This window comes from Rutidosis leptorrhynchoides, chromosome 8 (assembly GCF_046630445.1).
Source record: "Rutidosis leptorrhynchoides isolate AG116_Rl617_1_P2 chromosome 8, CSIRO_AGI_Rlap_v1, whole genome shotgun sequence".
Lineage (NCBI taxonomy): Eukaryota > Viridiplantae > Streptophyta > Magnoliopsida > Asterales > Asteraceae > Rutidosis > Rutidosis leptorrhynchoides.
In genome coordinates this window covers 148,208,515-148,225,177 of record NC_092340.1, presented here as the reverse complement: position 1 = coordinate 148,225,177, position 16,663 = coordinate 148,208,515, and the positions used below count along the sequence as shown (strand labels likewise).

Genomic DNA, 16,663 nt, shown 5'->3' with positions numbered 1-16,663 from the left:
TTACTTGTGTCTATTTCGTAAAACATTTATAAAAGCAGCGAATGTATTCTCAGTCCCAAAAATATATATTGCAAAAGCATTTAAAAAGGGAGTAATGAAACTCACCATACTGTATTTTGTAGTAAAAATACATATAACGTCTATAAACAAGTGTAAGGTTGGCCTTGGATTCACGAACCTATATTAATTATATATATTTATGTTGGTCAATATTTGTCTAACAATTTAGGTTAGGTCATAGTGTACCAAAATTCTAATGCTCGAGACTAATATGCAAAAGTCAACAAAAGTCAATTTGACTAAAAATGATTTCTAAATTTATACATGATTATTATATAGTTTAAATATCGTCGTTTTATATTTTTAAATATTTTTAAAAGATTTATTAGAGTAAATAATATAATTTATTTATTAATAAATAAAACTTTATATAAAAATATACTTTTGTATATCTTATATAATAAAATTTATAACGTTCATTGGATATCATAATAATATTATGATAGGTTTTATTAAGGTAATTATATTATTTGTATTACATTTTTATTTGATAAAATAACATTGATAATAATAATAAGTAAAAGTTGTATTATTTTGTATTAATAATTATTATTATTCTACTAATAATAATAACAATATTTATATCTACGAAAATAGTATTACAACAATATGATAATTCTTATTAATAATGAAATTTTATATTAACCATGATATTCCTATTAAACATAATAATTTTTTTTGTAAAGATGATATTTTTAATATTAATAATAATACTTTTAATAATAATAATGAAAAATGATAATTTTATCTAAATCAATATCTTTAAATTTCATCATGATACTCATACTCGTTATTTCCTAATCAATTTGTTAATAGCTTTTAAATCGTCTTTTATATCGTGTTCATTTTAATGATAATAATAGTAATTATAATAATTAAGTGTTACTACTACTATTTTAATTATAATAATACTAATAATAACTAATATTATGATAATGATATTACAAATAACTATGTTAATGATAATAATAATAATAATAATAATAATACTAATTATAACTTTAACGATAGTAATAATAAAAATAACGATTTTTAATGATCATACAGTTTATTGATAATTATAATAATAATAATAATAATAATAATAATAATAATAATAATAATAATAATAATAATAATAATAATAATAATAATAATAATAAAGACGATAATAATAATCATTTTTAATAATAATACAAAAGTTCAATTGATAATAACTTCTAATCCGTTCATCAAATCCATTCGATATCTAAATGAAAAGTTTATAGTTTTTCGCTAGCTTTCCAACGACATGCATATCCTATACCTTATCTCAACCGCATATGTAACTTAATTCAGGATTCAACATAACCTATCTAATGGCAATATCAAAAGTACAAGCATGCATAATCCTATATACTCGAGCACTAGTCAGGGATACACTATTAGTAAATAAAAGTTGAGTTATGAGTGCTCACGTATCAATATTGAGATTCAATATTGCAGGAAAGTACGTAGACGCGACAGAGATGATAAACACTAGATTGACCTCACGAGCATACCCATGAACCATACCCATCACCTCCATAGTCATAACCCATAATTTCTTTAGCCATATCCTACTCGAAGAGCATATTCTGAACTCACTCATTCATGACCTCGTCGTAGTATTTTATGTATAAATAATAATAATAACACTCCTAAATAATATTAGTTTGAATAATAATAATAAATATACTAATATTAATAATAATAATAATAATAATAATAATAATAATAATAATAAATATAAATATATATACGGAGTAACTTGTGAATTTTGTGTGTGTTATGTTTTAAATGAAATGAACCAGAGACATGCGACGAGTTTTATACATAGTTGGTCAAACCACACCCCATGCGATCGCATGGGGTTGCTTCAATGTTTTCATGCAATTGCATGATTGAACTTTCCAGCTGGTATCCAGTTTTTCCAAGGCTGCCGATACCCTCAATTTCATATGTTACACATTACATATACGTGGTTTTTATTTTAATATTATTTAATATATATTATATTTAATCTATAGAATTAATTAAATATTATATTATATTTACGCTCATGGTAAAAATATAATTTTTACAAAAATGACACGGTCGTGGTCTCACGACTCATGTACCACTTTCAGTTTTTCGAGCGCACTTTCGTAAGTTTAGAAAACTAGCCTTTTACATTACGCGACGTGTACCTTTAGTAATAGTTTGATTTATTCATCAATAAATTACCTTGTAAAAATGTATCTTATAAAATTTGATTGTCGTGATCATTTGCTTCTATAAATCAGTGACTCGTTGTTTACCAAAATATTTTATTTTAAATTAAGACGTTTTATGACGAGATTAATATATATATATATATATATATATATATATATATATATATATATATATATATATATATATATATATATATATATATATATATATATATATATATATATATACATTTTTAGAAATATAAATTTTGTATCCAAAATCTTTCATCTAACTATATAACATTTAGTTTTTCAAAACTATTTATTTTTCAAAGTTTATTTTCATCTCATTTAGGAAAATAGTTTAGCGCGTAACGTTTTTCTTTTTAAGAATTTAAATAGATATAAGTACTAATCGTTTTTAAATATCAATTGCGTCACTAGGCGGGTGTTACTACCGTATACTTAATTTGAAAACATATATATTTAATGAACACGTTTTAAATACACGTTACAACCAATATTTCAACTTACGTTTATTTATTTAAAGGCGGTTTAGATAGACAAGTCTGTTATATGAAAAAGTGTTTTCGTACAGTTGAAAACTACATCATTTGATTACTATGGAATTCCATCGACAAACATATAGAACCAAATACTATATTGTAAAGTATTTATACTTAATATTTCGTTAACGTTATCAAGTTATAATATATACGCATATTCATATATAACCATTTACGTTCGTTTAATGGTTCGTGAATCGTTGGAATTTGGTCGAGGTTAACTGAATGTATGACCATAGTTTAAAATGTTTAAAATTTAATATTAACAAACTTTGCTTATCGTGTCGGAATAATATGAAGATTAAAGTTTAAATTTGGTCGGAAATTCCCGGGTCGTCACAGTTGTTATGAACACCGATGGAAAATTCGAGTACCATTCCTTTTACTATTGGTTAACCATGGTTGTGTGAATTTGGTATTAGCATATTCAATATTGAATTATATGCTATTGGTGTTGCTAGCTTCTTATGAATTGTGGATAGTAGTTTATGCATGATGTTTGCATGGTTGTCGTATTGCTAGCTTGTATGAGGTGTTGTGTAAGTGTTTGCAAATAAGTAGGTTATATATGAACATGTATAATTATTGCATTCACTAAGCATTAGCTTACCCCTTTCGTTGTTTATCTTTTTAGTTGTAGGTGCGGATAAGGGCAAGGGGGTTATCGGGCATTAGGTGTCCCTTGATAATGTTTTGTTGGAGCTTTGAAGTTGGCCTCACGTTTTGGGTAGTTTAGCCCCAAACCATGCTCGAAGTGTCGTTTGGATTATAAACTATCATTTGTAGTGGGTCAAACTTGTATTAAACTTAATCAATGGCCTTCGTGCCTTTTGTAAACATTTAAATTGTTGTACGTTTAAATGGAACTTGTGGAATGGTTTACATATTTAATTGGCGCGTAAATGTGTATTATTTAAAAAAAAAATCGTATGGAATACAGGTTGGGTTGTTTCACCATATATAACTTAAATAACATAAATATAAATGTTAGTGAAGTTAATAGATGTTAGATTACAGAAATATATTTCAGACGGTATAACCGACCATATATAACTTAAATAACATAAATATAAATGTTAGTGAAGTTAATAAGAGTTAGATTACAGAAATATAATTCAGACGGTATAACCGACCATATATAACATAAATATAAATGTTAGTGAAGTTAATAAGAGTTAGATTACAGAAATATAATTCAGGCGGTATAACCGACCATATATAACTTAAATAACATAAATATAAATGTTAGTGAAGTTAATAAAAGTTAGATTACAGAAATATAATTTTACTTATGATAATAATAATATTTACCTTACTAATAAATAATAGAAGATATCGTTAAAGAATTTCTTACATTGATTAGTGACTTGTGCTTGCTTAGACAAACCTTGATTATAAGGAGCACTTCGTGCTGATAAGGTGTTGTAATTTAGTTGTTTATAACAACATTGGTAGCCTAAACTTACTACAAAATTCTAGTAATGAATGATTAGAATACTAATGAGAGAAATGAGAGAAATGATTCTTGTAAGTATAATGGAGGGTGCAAGTTTTTTTAGCTTGCATGCATGGGTATTTATAGTACAAAAAAATACTATACAAGAGGTATCCAATATTGACTATGATTTGTACAAAATTGACTATCCATCAAAACCTAATATTATAACATAATATAAATTCTTTAATTTTCCTTAAGTATATTAATACTTTTATCATTAGTTCACATATATATTACCATTACCATTACCAATATAACTAACAGGCAAAATTTATCTTATTTGTTATGAATAGTACTATTCAATTTTTCATTTTTTACAAACCTAACCCCCTAACTTCCATTAAAATACAAATCGAACCCCCCACTTTCTACCTATATTCTAAATTATTATTTATCTCATCACTAACACCAAAAAATACTGAATAATAACACCCACCACGCTTTACCGATTTGTACACTGCGCTCAAACAGTAGGACTCACATATGCCACTACTGTGCTACATTTTTTTTTTCTCCAACGATAAAAGAAACAACTTTCTTAAAAGGAACAACCGTTCAATGCTACCAAAAGATGTCGAAAAACATTCTTTTTTACAAAATAGATCAACTAACTTTAACGCTAAAAAAAGCAACTTTCACAAAAGGAACAACCCTTCAATGTTAGATGTCGAAAAAAAAATTACAAAATAGATCCACAAAAGAAAAAATATTTTTTTTTAACTCGCATTCAAAACGGAGCCCCCGGCGCGAAGCGAGGGCTCAACAACTAGTTAGAATATGTATCAAGTAAAACATATGATATAGACAGCTACAGTTATTTTTTGAAAATTCAAAGTTATGTGATACAATTAAGACACGACAACCACTTAGTCTAATTTGCAATTGACTTATAGTCCATTCACTACAAAGTCTTCCTTCTTTTTTCTTTTTCTATTTTCTTTTCCTTAGTATGATTCTTCCACTATTTATATTTGATCCTAGGAAGGCTTAAACACTTACACTTTTACAAATGTCTCTCTTTATGCATTTCTACACAATTGTTACCATTTTTCTCTTTGTCTTCATTCCACTTGAAGCCACCACTCACCACCATCACCACCACCATCATGGACTCAAATCTCTCCATTTTTCACTCTACCAACATGAAACAATAAACAAAACTGGTTACATTATTGTAAACGGAGTAGCTGGCCCTCCTGTGAGCCAGACAACTACTCCGTTTGGGACCCTGTTTGCTTTTCAGGATCCCTTAACTCTTAAACCAAACTATACTTCCAAAATCGTTGGAACGGCAGAAGGAACCTCGATTACATCCGGATTAGATGGGCTTGAAAGCATATCTATTGCTAAAATCACTTTAAATGTTAAAAAACACAAAGGGTCAATATCGATTGTTGGTGGAACACATAACACTAAGCCTTCTAATCACCCTGTTGTGGGTGGGACCGATGATTTCTTGTTTGTTCAAGGTTATGTGACATCGTCTCCGGTTAATTTAGTTGGAATAACTGTTACGTACAAGATTGAGTTTCATCTATATTGGCCACCTTATGCGTCTTCTATACGTTAGAGCTCATAACAAGTTCTTGAACTTTTTGTTTGTAGAATTTTATTTTGGATGGAAGGCTAATGATGTGTTATGTTTGTTGTTTGGATATGCTTTTACATAATTATTGATAGTTAGAAATAAGACAGATACTTTGAGGTATCTTTTTTATGATTTCATGTTTGTTATCCCACCATTTACTATTAAATATAATAAAAAGTGATTACAAGTAATTTTAATTTGATATGAGTACATCAAAGAGATGACCGCAATACATAAAGAAAGATAAAAAGGGTAAATGATGTAAAAATAAGATATTTTGACTGAACTTTTATTGGGATAAAGAAATCAACAGCCATCACCATTCCAGGTTTCAGCTGACTATCCTAGTCAAACAAATCAATATGAACAATATCCAATACCAGGCCCAAAACCACGATTGTGGGTATTGGGAGGAGAGATGAACACAATTCTTTGAATGGCGGTTAGGAGTCAATGACGGGGTCTGAATGCGATTTCGAAACTCACCCACCCGATCATTTCTTTGGTACGAACATTACAATTCTACCGCTCATGCATTAGGAGGAAACCCCCACGGCGAATCCATACGAGCATCCCGTATGGTAAAAATCCCTCTGGTGCACTCGAAAGTAAGACGTCCGCATCCTCCGAGGCCTATGAAATGGGCGGATAACCTCAAGGAAAATATTTTGCAGCACATGACCTCAACCCCTGACTTCTCTTATGAGAAAACAATTATTCTTGTATCGCATAATAAGAGATGTTGTTTATCCGCTCAAGGTACAGAAGGTCCTCTGTCCCTCTACTCGAGGATAGAGAGACTCTGCTTCCGGTCAAAATGTGATAAAAATAGAAAAATGTGCATACATGTAAGTATGCAAATAAAAAAACAGATTGATCATGAAGTATTTAAAGGGATAGTTCATGTATACATGAAATCAAAGTTTGTGTGAATATTTGTATTTGGTTAAAGCAAAAGAAAATAGTTTGACTTTACGAATGAATTTAAAGAAGTTAAAGCCTTAAAAGGTTTGTTTTTTATGAGAGCGAAAGAACCATATGGGATAAGCCAAATGTATATACATGACTTCTAACATAACCGACGCACAACATGAACCGAGCAGACCAGCAATTCCAATAGATGGACCCTTCACTGACTGAATGAGTGAGACCATCGAATATTAACCATTATTAGTCAAGATGGTTTGAGTTTAAAGAATAGGGCCAGCCATACAGTAGAACCACATGGGCTGCGTAGAGAGACCAAGTTTATTACACAAGACTTTCATGTAAGGACAAATTCACTATTCTTTTTATTAGCCCGAGTATCTGACCACTTTCCCAAAGCGATTACCCACTTCGCGGGTAGATTTTCGCACTTAGGTATGTTCACCAAATCATGTTATGTGCCGTCAATGACCAAAAAAAATTAAATATACCATCAGACTCATACTTCAAGCTTTTCACCGTTTCTCATCGCTCATACAAACAAATAAGTATAGAAAAGTATATACATGTGTGACACTCGTATAGCCTAAGCAATCGACGCTATTTGTTCTCACAATTCCAACTTGTTCTTTCTTATGTTTCAAGGTAGATAAAATTCTGAGAGTTTTTATTTGTATTTTTTATATTTCAATAGGACATACTGAACTTGACACAACCAACGGATCTTCGGTCCAGCGGTACCGCGGTTACACTTGTGTACTCGCAGGGCTAGAGGTCTCGGGTTCGAACCTCGTCACCCGCTCTAGGAATTGAAATATATTCCTTGAAGGTGGCCCAAAGGGAAGGTTTTACCGACCCGCTCCGGGACTAAGGTCCGGCCCGCCTGCCCCTCGGGATGGTTTAAGGGTCGGATCCTCAGAGTGTGGTTCGGGTTTCCTGCCCGAAAGCGCGTGTGTGTGTGCAAATGATGACTAGGCTTCGGTCCGGACTGATGCAAGCTTGCCTTTCAAAAAAAAAAAAAATACTGAACTTGACACAAGAATGTACGGGCATTCTAGGTGTAACATCTTCACAAGCCATAGTTGCCGAAAACGTTAATTAGGCTCAAGGCCATTGAGCAGTCAGTAATTGAAGTAAATACTTAGACTTGGACACTTACATAAATATGCTATTGCAGTTAAGACTGTTCTCTTCTGCTTTAAAGTTCATTTAGTTTGCTTGCATAACTGCGGGTTGACGATTATTTAAAGTCAAGTTATGCTTTAAATCTATATGCTTCTGTTGGGAGAGTAAGCGATCTCAAATAATTAAGCTACGTTTTTTAAAGTTGTGATTTAGGTACCTGTTCGTTGTTTGCTTTCCAACTTGAGGTTTGTAGGAAGTTGTGGTTTGTGGGTCCACAGTCAATGGTCGGAAGTCTCTTTAGTCTTTACAATCTTTTGTTTGGGACGTGTGTAGAGTTGTAGACGTCGTAATTGTTTTTAGCTTCTTTTAATAGTTTCGTCTTCTCGTTTGCAAGGCAATGGTTTATTGGTTCTAATATATTGAGAGCTTTTCATCTTTTGATGAAACACTCTTTGATATATACAGTGTTGTAAAAAACCCGATTACTCGTCGATTAATCTCCGATTAATCATTTTTAAGAGCAATCTTTTCTGATTTTACAAATTTTGCAACCTTGGATATATATATATATATATATATATATATATATATATATATATATATATATATATACACTTTGATTTCCCAAAAAAAAATAACCCTAGTTAACGATTAAAAAGCAATTGATTACCAATAAATCATTAATAGACCGTATATGTTACTATTAACTTCTTTGACCCGTTTATTTTCAGCAATAAATGGTAAAGCACAATATAAGTTGCCTCAATTATAGGTAAATGAGTTGACATTGCCACATCCATTGCTGTACTGTAGCCAGTCGATGAATGTGTTTACCTTTCAGCGATAAAATGTACGAGTAATTTACAAATTCGCCCAAATATATATAGTTGAGTGGAAATTGACACATACATTTGTTTTACTGTAGCATACCCATTAATGTGTTAAGAATGAAACTAAACATTTGACCCATTTAGCTTTCAGCAAAAAAGGTAATATACAAAATGGGTCACTTACAAAAAAATGAGTCAAAATTGACACATCATTTTGCTGTACTGTTTTATTTTAACTGATTAAGTGTATGAACATATACTAGTTTTATTTTAAGGGCTTTGATTGCATATATTTGATTTGATACGAGTAAAGAAGAGGTTAAACGGGTGCATTCGTTGATAAACTATATTAGGTTGTGTAGCTTGATCGAATTAGGCTTTCTCGAATGTGGATGTAGAATTAAATTGGGTCAAGTTTTTATGATCAAAATTTATGTTTCTAATTGTCATAGGAGCAGTGTATTATTGTTGGGGGTGTGGTTGTTTTGGACAAAGTGTTTTCCGAGGAGATGATGAAAGCACATCAAAACTCTAGATATTTACAATCTGGTTTGGGTATTAAGGTGGAAAAGGTTTGAGGTGTTTAATGGCTCGTATATAATTTTTGTTGCTAGTTCTAGTTTAACGGTTATGTGAAGATGTGCGAAAGACTTCAACTCTATGTATGGAAGCTTTTGTATACAATATGTAAGGTGAAGATAAAACTTGAAAATAATGAAGTTTGAAGATGATGCGTTAGAGTGCTTTGAGTTAATGTAGCTTGTAATTTAGAAGTTGGTTATGGCTATGTATGTAATAGGCATCTAAGAATGGGCCAATAGCATAGTGGTGAATGACTCACTGTCCTTTAGGGGAGGTGAGGGTTCGATTCCTACTAGGTGAGGATTTTTCAAATAATTGAATAAAAACCATTTTTACCGGGCCCAAATGATCCCTTGGTCCCACGCATGCGAAGATTGAAACAATGACAATGCAGGTTCGTTTATCGGGCCTGGCATGCTGTGGGGAAATGGGTGATGGTGTTTCGACAGGCTCCAGTGGGCTACCGGATACCGCTGGATGAGTTGACAAAGTCAACTCAGGGCTAACATGTCCCTGCCGATACACATGTTTTGAAACAATGTAATAGGCATCTTTAATGTTTATTGTTTGTATGGTAAGCAAATGGACAAATCTATTGTAAGTCCATCTTGCCTCGGTTTGTACTGTCTCCAAATTTCACATTTTCGTGAAAAATGGCTATCAATTTTATTTCGTTTTTTGCCAAAAAAAAAAAAAAAAAAAAATTGCTGTACTGTTGTACAATGAATTTGTTAAAAGTGAAACTAGTTGGGGTGTCTATTTCTTCCCCTTGTGAGACATTTACTTCTACTTTCTTTATATATTTAAATTTAAATTCAAATTTAAATGTAATGTAATAAAGTGTATGATTAAGTATTTTGTTTGCTTATCAACAAAGACTATGTCACATGAAACTTGTAACAATTGCATGATTTTAAAATACAAGTTAATGAACTAAAAGGTTGTCCCGAATACCGTTAAGTATTTCACTGACCAAGATTTCCCAATAGCCGCTCAACTGCAGCATGAACGTTACCTGCAGTGGCGGTCAGTGCTTGAATATTCTCAAAAGTATCAAAAAACCCCATTTCTTGAAGTTGCGCCAGTTGGGTCGTGTAACGTTCTTCTGGTGGCACTGCAAGTTGTTTCAATTACAACGACTGAGTTTAAGATTGATAACTGATTAAAGAATGAACGTCTGATTATGGTTAATACGTTACCGTTTGTATTGTTAGATGTTGTAAAGCCACCTGTTCCTAGGCCACCAAACATGTTCATAAGCATATCCAAGTTCATGTTACCGGGTCCCCCTGCTGCTATTGCCACAAACACAAATAATTAAGATTTAAGACCATCAATACTATGGTTTAAACATCACATATACATGTGACAATATTTTAATTTTAATTTTTTTTTTTTTTTTTTTTTTTTTTTTTTTGGTGAATAAGCATGCACTACAACAAATTTATCAATTGTTCACGCATATTTTACACACTTGTAAGAAAGTGTGAGCTTTTTATCAAATTCCTCCCACTTATAAATATGTATAAGTTTGTTACATTTATAAATGTTGAATGTCATTCAAATTTCACACTTAAAATTGTAGGAAAAGTTTGTTCACACTTATTAGTGCGTACAAACACAAATTTAATCACATTTAAAAATGTGAGTAAAATTTGTTACACCTCATTTCTTCACACAAGGGGGAGCGTGAACAAATCTAGTGCGACAAAATCAACTTAACACTCTTAAGTGTGGTTATATTTATAATTTTACACACAAATTAGTGTGAACTTTTTTCCCTACACTTTTATGTGTGAAACTATAATGATATTCTACACTTATAAGTGTAATACATTTACACACATTTACAAGTATGAGGAATTTAATAAAAAAGTACACACTTCTTACAAGTGTGTACATTTATGTGTGGTTAAATAGCAAATTTGTTGTAGTGATGGCAGAAGGTTATAGACACGATGATACCTGCTGTTCCTCCAGGTTGACCCGCATCCCTGGATACAGAAATGGCAAAATTAATATCAGCAACAAATAAAGCTAATGTACTTCAAACATACATAATTCCTTTTATTACTTACCTTTAAGGTTTATCTATTTTGTATATAAGAAATTCTGTTATATATCATCGAGCTTTCGTAATTTTTTTTTTTTTTTTTTTTTTTGCCAATCAAGTATTACGAACCAACCAAAACAAAGAATAATGAATAATAAGGTGATTTACCTTGTGGTTTGTGGTTGACCGAGTCCAGAGAAAAGAGATTGTTGTAGTGTCATCAATTGCTGTAATACCAATAAGCATGTTAATTTTTTAAAAATTGAGAGAATTAAATAAAGATAGCAACATAAAAGTTCAAACGATCTGTAGTCAATATATGGATGTACCTGCATGGTCTCCGGGGACGTTAATTGACGAATAAAATCGGGATTTTGCATCATAAACTGGCTCATTGAATTGAGATCAGGCGTAGCCCCACCAAATAATCCCTCGATACCTGGAACACCAAGTCCACCTAAACCACCAACTGGCTGGGACCTACCAAACCCAGTAGGGTTTGTTGCAGCAGTGTTTGTTGCATTAGCAGCACCTGCAAACTCGCATCAAATTTATTCATCTATATTAATAACATCCGAGCAGATGACATGGATGAACAATACTCATGGTGACATCATGCTGACGTCAGCATGCTGTCAGCTATTTTGTCATTTTCTTACTCTCTTTTTTTGTTTTGGGGGGTGGTGGTGGGGGGGGGGGGGGGGGGGGGGATTAATATGTTTTTTTTGCCCACTCAGGACCTCCATCTATCTAGTTAATAGATATATATGGAACCTATTAAATTAGGAGTCAACAATGTTATTGAAGTTGAATAAAGGTTTTATATATGAGTTGCAACTCTAAAATACAAAAAAGGGGAAATATAGGATGAAATAAATATGGGTTAGGGTAGTAGATCAAGGTTGCAAAAAATCACTCCTCGCGAGTACTCAGGACTTTTTAGGGTGTACTAGGCAACTCGTGAGTACTTGGATATTGACCAAGTTTGACTTTGACCAATTTTGACCAAGTTTGGCTTTGACAAAGTTTTGACCAAATTTGCTTATTTTCCTAGTAATCCCGAATTTTGACCAATTTTGACCGAGATAGAATAAACGATGCTTACCACTACTAGCAGCCCAAGGATTGGGAAGCGGATTAGTATTAGGAGCAGGAGAATCATTAGTTGTCTCAGCACCAGTAGTTGTAGGGTTAGCCGCCTGATTTTGGGGTGGGACCCCCAATCCATCACCCATAAAACCCGCAAATGGATTTGAGTTCAAATCATTCCCTACATCACTACCGCCCATAGTAGCTGCATTCAAAAACGGCTCCTGTACATTTTCATACATTCGCCTAAGCATGTTAAAACCTTCAGGGGACGATTCAATATTACTCATTGCTCTATCTGTGTTACGCATCATTTCACGCATCAGTTCAGGGTTTCTTGCAGCCTCCATTGATTGACGAAGGATCGCAGGATCATTTAGCATGTGACCAAGTTCTGGGTTTCGATCGATGATGTCACGCATTTGTGGGTTATTCATCATCATGTTGAGCATTACATCTGGGTTGTTTAATACATTCTGAACGAGGGGTAGATTCATGATTTCTTGCATCATGTTGGGATTTTGAGTCAATTGTTGCTGCATTTGTTCAAATTCTGGAAGCCCGGGTCCAAACATGCCACCCAAACCACCTAACCCTAGTCCAGAAAATGGTGACGTGTCAACGCCGGTTCCAACCGAGCCGACTTGACCTGCAACCGGTGTAGTAGCATTTGCACTGGCGGGTGCACCATCTGTTGGGGTAGATGTAGCGGGCACAAAACGACGAACCAGGTGAACAGTGTCCTCGGCCTCCAAGCCTGTAACCGCATAAAAAGATATTGAGAATTTAAACTATTGTGTTTTTACATACCATATGATAGATTTGATGTTACTTATCATTCTGATATTACTTATCATAAAAAGAAATTTGGTGAATTAATCTTTCAAGTTTATTAAAACCTGGAGAATAATATTTTGATATTCTGCCAAATAGATCAAACAGATATAGCAGCCTAAACTGATGTCGTATATATATGTATATCGAGTACACTAATGAGTTTGTTTTCTTTCAATTCTTTGGCTAAACTAATTTTTTCCCATAATACGTGATAAATTTTCCTTAGTGGATACACTTTCGTTTTAAGGCTACATCTACCATCACGTTGCCTGGTGAGACGCATAGCAGCATTACAAGCCGAAATTAAGGTGTTTGTGTGTATGCATATGTATGTTTGTGTAAACTATGAGACAATTACTAAAAATGGAAAATCCTATCAATAATGATGTAACTGAAAACTACAATCACAATTGTAAATAACTAAAAACCTGACAGTATACAACAATATCAAGTATCACTAAACAATCACAATAATAGTAATAATCAAATAGTCAAATTAATTAACATAAAAATAATAATACCGTAGCTCTTAAGAGTCTGATCGTCTTTAAGAATACGTCCTTTATAAATTAACCGTTGTTGTGCTGCCGGAATATCACAGTTCTGTTCCAGAACAGACTTAAAGGTCTCAACAGAGGCGTCTAGGATAGCCTGAACAGAGAACTTGGTGCCGTTTGAACACCGTACGTTAACGGTAACGGCTTCACAGGTATCCGAGTTGCTAGAATTAACACCGTCAGTCACAGCACTATCACCGCCCATAGGATTTATATAGCAATTGATTAAGAGAATTGATCGATTAACTTGCGACAATAGAATTGTATTGATTGATCGATGGAAGAAGTCGTTTGAATTGGAAACCTAAAACAAACAGGAATTAGAAGGAACTATGAATATGAATGGTACGGAAGGGTTTGATGATAACTTGGGGAAGGAGCAAGTATAATTGTTATGTGTAATATTTATATTTATTTATTTATTTATTTATTTATTTATTTATTCATATATTAATATTATTTTTTAATTTAAAATAGTACTCCGTATTTCTTTATGATTATATTTATTTATTTTTTTATTAAATATAATACGAACTACTTTTTTTTCCGGCAAAATAGTTAATGTATATATAAAAGATCGTAAAGATCCGGTAGAACGTACAAATGACAATGATTGAAATTGAAAGAGCTCGCTCTTATCGTCCTACACACAGGACGAGTACAATGATTGAAAGAAAACGAGCATATTGAAAATAAAATGACACAACGAAAACCACCTAACCTAAATCTAAATATATCATAAAACCGAGCCCGTATTCAACCCCGCAAACACTACAATACAACAGCCGCACCCAAATATGAACGCCGGGCACTCCAGTAGCACCAACACCGAGTCCACCCGAACAGACTCGGCTACGGAAAAAGTATGAACACACTAAAGTAGCGACGACCAAACAGTACCAAATGCGCAGTCAAACCAATAGAAGCCAAGCCATTTCACCGAATTTTCTAAGTACATAAAACCAAACAGATCTCTGCCGTAAATCGCCGGAAACAGCCGTCGAAAAATATCGGAAACCATCGGAATCCACCGGAATCCAACAGAGATCAACACAAATTACACCATCGTCACCCTAACAACCACAATCGACTAAAACCCCAAAACGAAAACGGAAACTTACCAAAAGTGAAAGGTAGAATTCCAAAGGAATTCGTCGCCTACCCACACCATCAGAGAGCAACCATCAACGGCGAGAGGAAGAAGCAAAAGATGGCAGCAAACCGACCCCACAACCCAGACGCCAGAACCCTAATACCTGCAACCCCAGACCCTTATCGAACTCCAGATCCCGAGAATAAACATCACGAAATCGTCGCCTGGAGACCGAAAAACGAACGAGGAAGCCGAAACAGAGAAGCTCGACACCGGAGAAGGAAGAAATGGTGGCGAAACGACTTATTACACAAAAAGCATTAAAACCGAACCACCGGCGAGATGCCGGTGGCCGGAGAAGGTTAAGAGTTCGAAGATAGCAAACCGGCAGAGGAAACAGAACTGGAAAATGGATCTAGATGCCTTTTTTGAAGATATTCCGATGAAAAAGTAGGTGTGGTGTTTTGTACGGAGAGAAAATATTTAAGAGAGAGAAAGAATAGGTGTAGCATTACTACGAACTACTTATGTATAAGTGTCGTTAACGTAACAAAACCATGCGTTTTACGGAAATTAGCTCAGATACACCAATTTTTTTAAAAATATTATGATAAACACTACTCCTTCTTTCTTATATCTATTGACTATTCTTTTTTTGAATATCTAAAATTAATTGTTTACTTTCATAAATTGAAAAAAAATAATACTCCAGTAATAAAATTCTTTTTTTCCCTTACTTTATACATGTAAGACAAAAAGATACGTAAAAAGTAAGGGGTAAAACTAGAAAGTTAACAGAAAAGTACATGTGTCAGGTACTTTTTCTTAAACTGTGTGTTTTTTGTCTGAGGACAATAGATTTGTGAAGGAGGGAGTATTTTTTTTATATTTGCGTTGATACACTGTTCATTCAAACACCAAATCGTTCAAACACAATACATGTTTGTATTGGAAAATCGTGTGTACTTTTACCAATTCAGATTAACGCATTGGATAGTTAAAATAATAATCTTTTAATATTTCATAAAATATTTACAAGATTAAATATTCATATATTTAATGAAACATGCACACGATTAATTTATCCCAATGAGATCCAGTTACACCACTAATAATTGTCAAAATATGTAATTCACAAAGTGAGTAAACGATATACCTTTTCTTGAAAAAACTGATTGAAGGAGAGAAACCTACGATCAAAAATATGACCGTCTCTTAGGATAGTTCACACTACACTTCAAACAACCGTCAATGGATGTTAGTCCAAATCCAAGTAATAATTAATCAACCTTTGATTAATTTAATGAAACAATAATAATCCTCCGTATAACTCTTGTTTGCAAGGACACTTAAGCATCTCTTCATGCTAATTAATTTAACGAATTAAAGAGCCAAGGATGAGATAAAAAAGAGTTCATTTGATTTTCGATGTATGTGTTTCCTTTTCTTTTCTTTTTTTATGACTTACGCTTCCAAAAACCAATCAATGCTTATATTTATAATATATGTGTAAAAGTAAACATTGAATTGTGAAGTTCGTGAAACAAAACGAGTACAAAGTTATTTTGTTTCTATCTATATTTTGATTCCCAAAATCTAATATTTCGATTGATTTAGTTTTAAAAAGTCGTATTTCTCAAATACTTCAGGGGTATGTTATGTAACT

General features: G+C 32.8%; 2 protein-coding genes across 2 annotated transcripts; one reads left to right on the top strand and one right to left on the bottom strand.

The window, feature by feature from the left end:
* Positions 1 to 5,232: 5,232 nt before the first annotated feature.
* Positions 5,233 to 6,041, top strand: LOC139863022 (dirigent protein 1-like). Its single transcript, XM_071851671.1, has one exon. It carries the CDS (start codon positions 5,326 to 5,328, stop codon positions 5,884 to 5,886), a length of 561 nt encoding a protein of 186 aa, XP_071707772.1. The 5' UTR covers positions 5,233 to 5,325; the 3' UTR covers positions 5,887 to 6,041.
* A 4,037-nt stretch (positions 6,042 to 10,078) lies between these two features.
* On the bottom strand, positions 10,079 to 14,266 carry LOC139861844 (ubiquitin domain-containing protein DSK2b-like). The gene is made up of 7 exons (XM_071850367.1): positions 13,869 to 14,266; positions 12,527 to 13,267; positions 11,751 to 11,953; positions 11,590 to 11,648; positions 11,334 to 11,362; positions 10,568 to 10,657; positions 10,079 to 10,482 (listed from the first exon to the last, which is right to left on the bottom strand). The coding sequence occupies exons 1-7, from the start codon at positions 14,107 to 14,109 to the stop codon at positions 10,334 to 10,336; spliced, it is 1,512 nt and encodes a 503-aa protein (XP_071706468.1). The 5' UTR covers positions 14,110 to 14,266; the 3' UTR covers positions 10,079 to 10,333.
* Positions 14,267 to 16,663: the final 2,397 nt, after the last annotated feature.

Excerpts from the sequence above, each read along its gene's own strand:
- LOC139863022 (XM_071851671.1), top strand. The coding sequence starts at position 5,326 with ATGTCTCTCTTTATGCATTTCTACACAATTGTTACCATTTTTCTCTTT.
- LOC139861844 (XM_071850367.1), bottom strand. The coding sequence starts at position 14,109 with ATGGGCGGTGATAGTGCTGTGACTGACGGTGTTAATTCTAGCAACTCG. Across the intron at positions 11,363-11,589 it reads GGTCAACCACAAACCACAAG|GGATGCGGGTCAACCTGGAG; the intron begins GTAAATCACCTT and ends TTCTGTATCCAG. Across the intron at positions 10,483-10,567 it reads AACATCTAACAATACAAACG|TGCCACCAGAAGAACGTTAC; the intron begins GTAACGTATTAA and ends AACAACTTGCAG.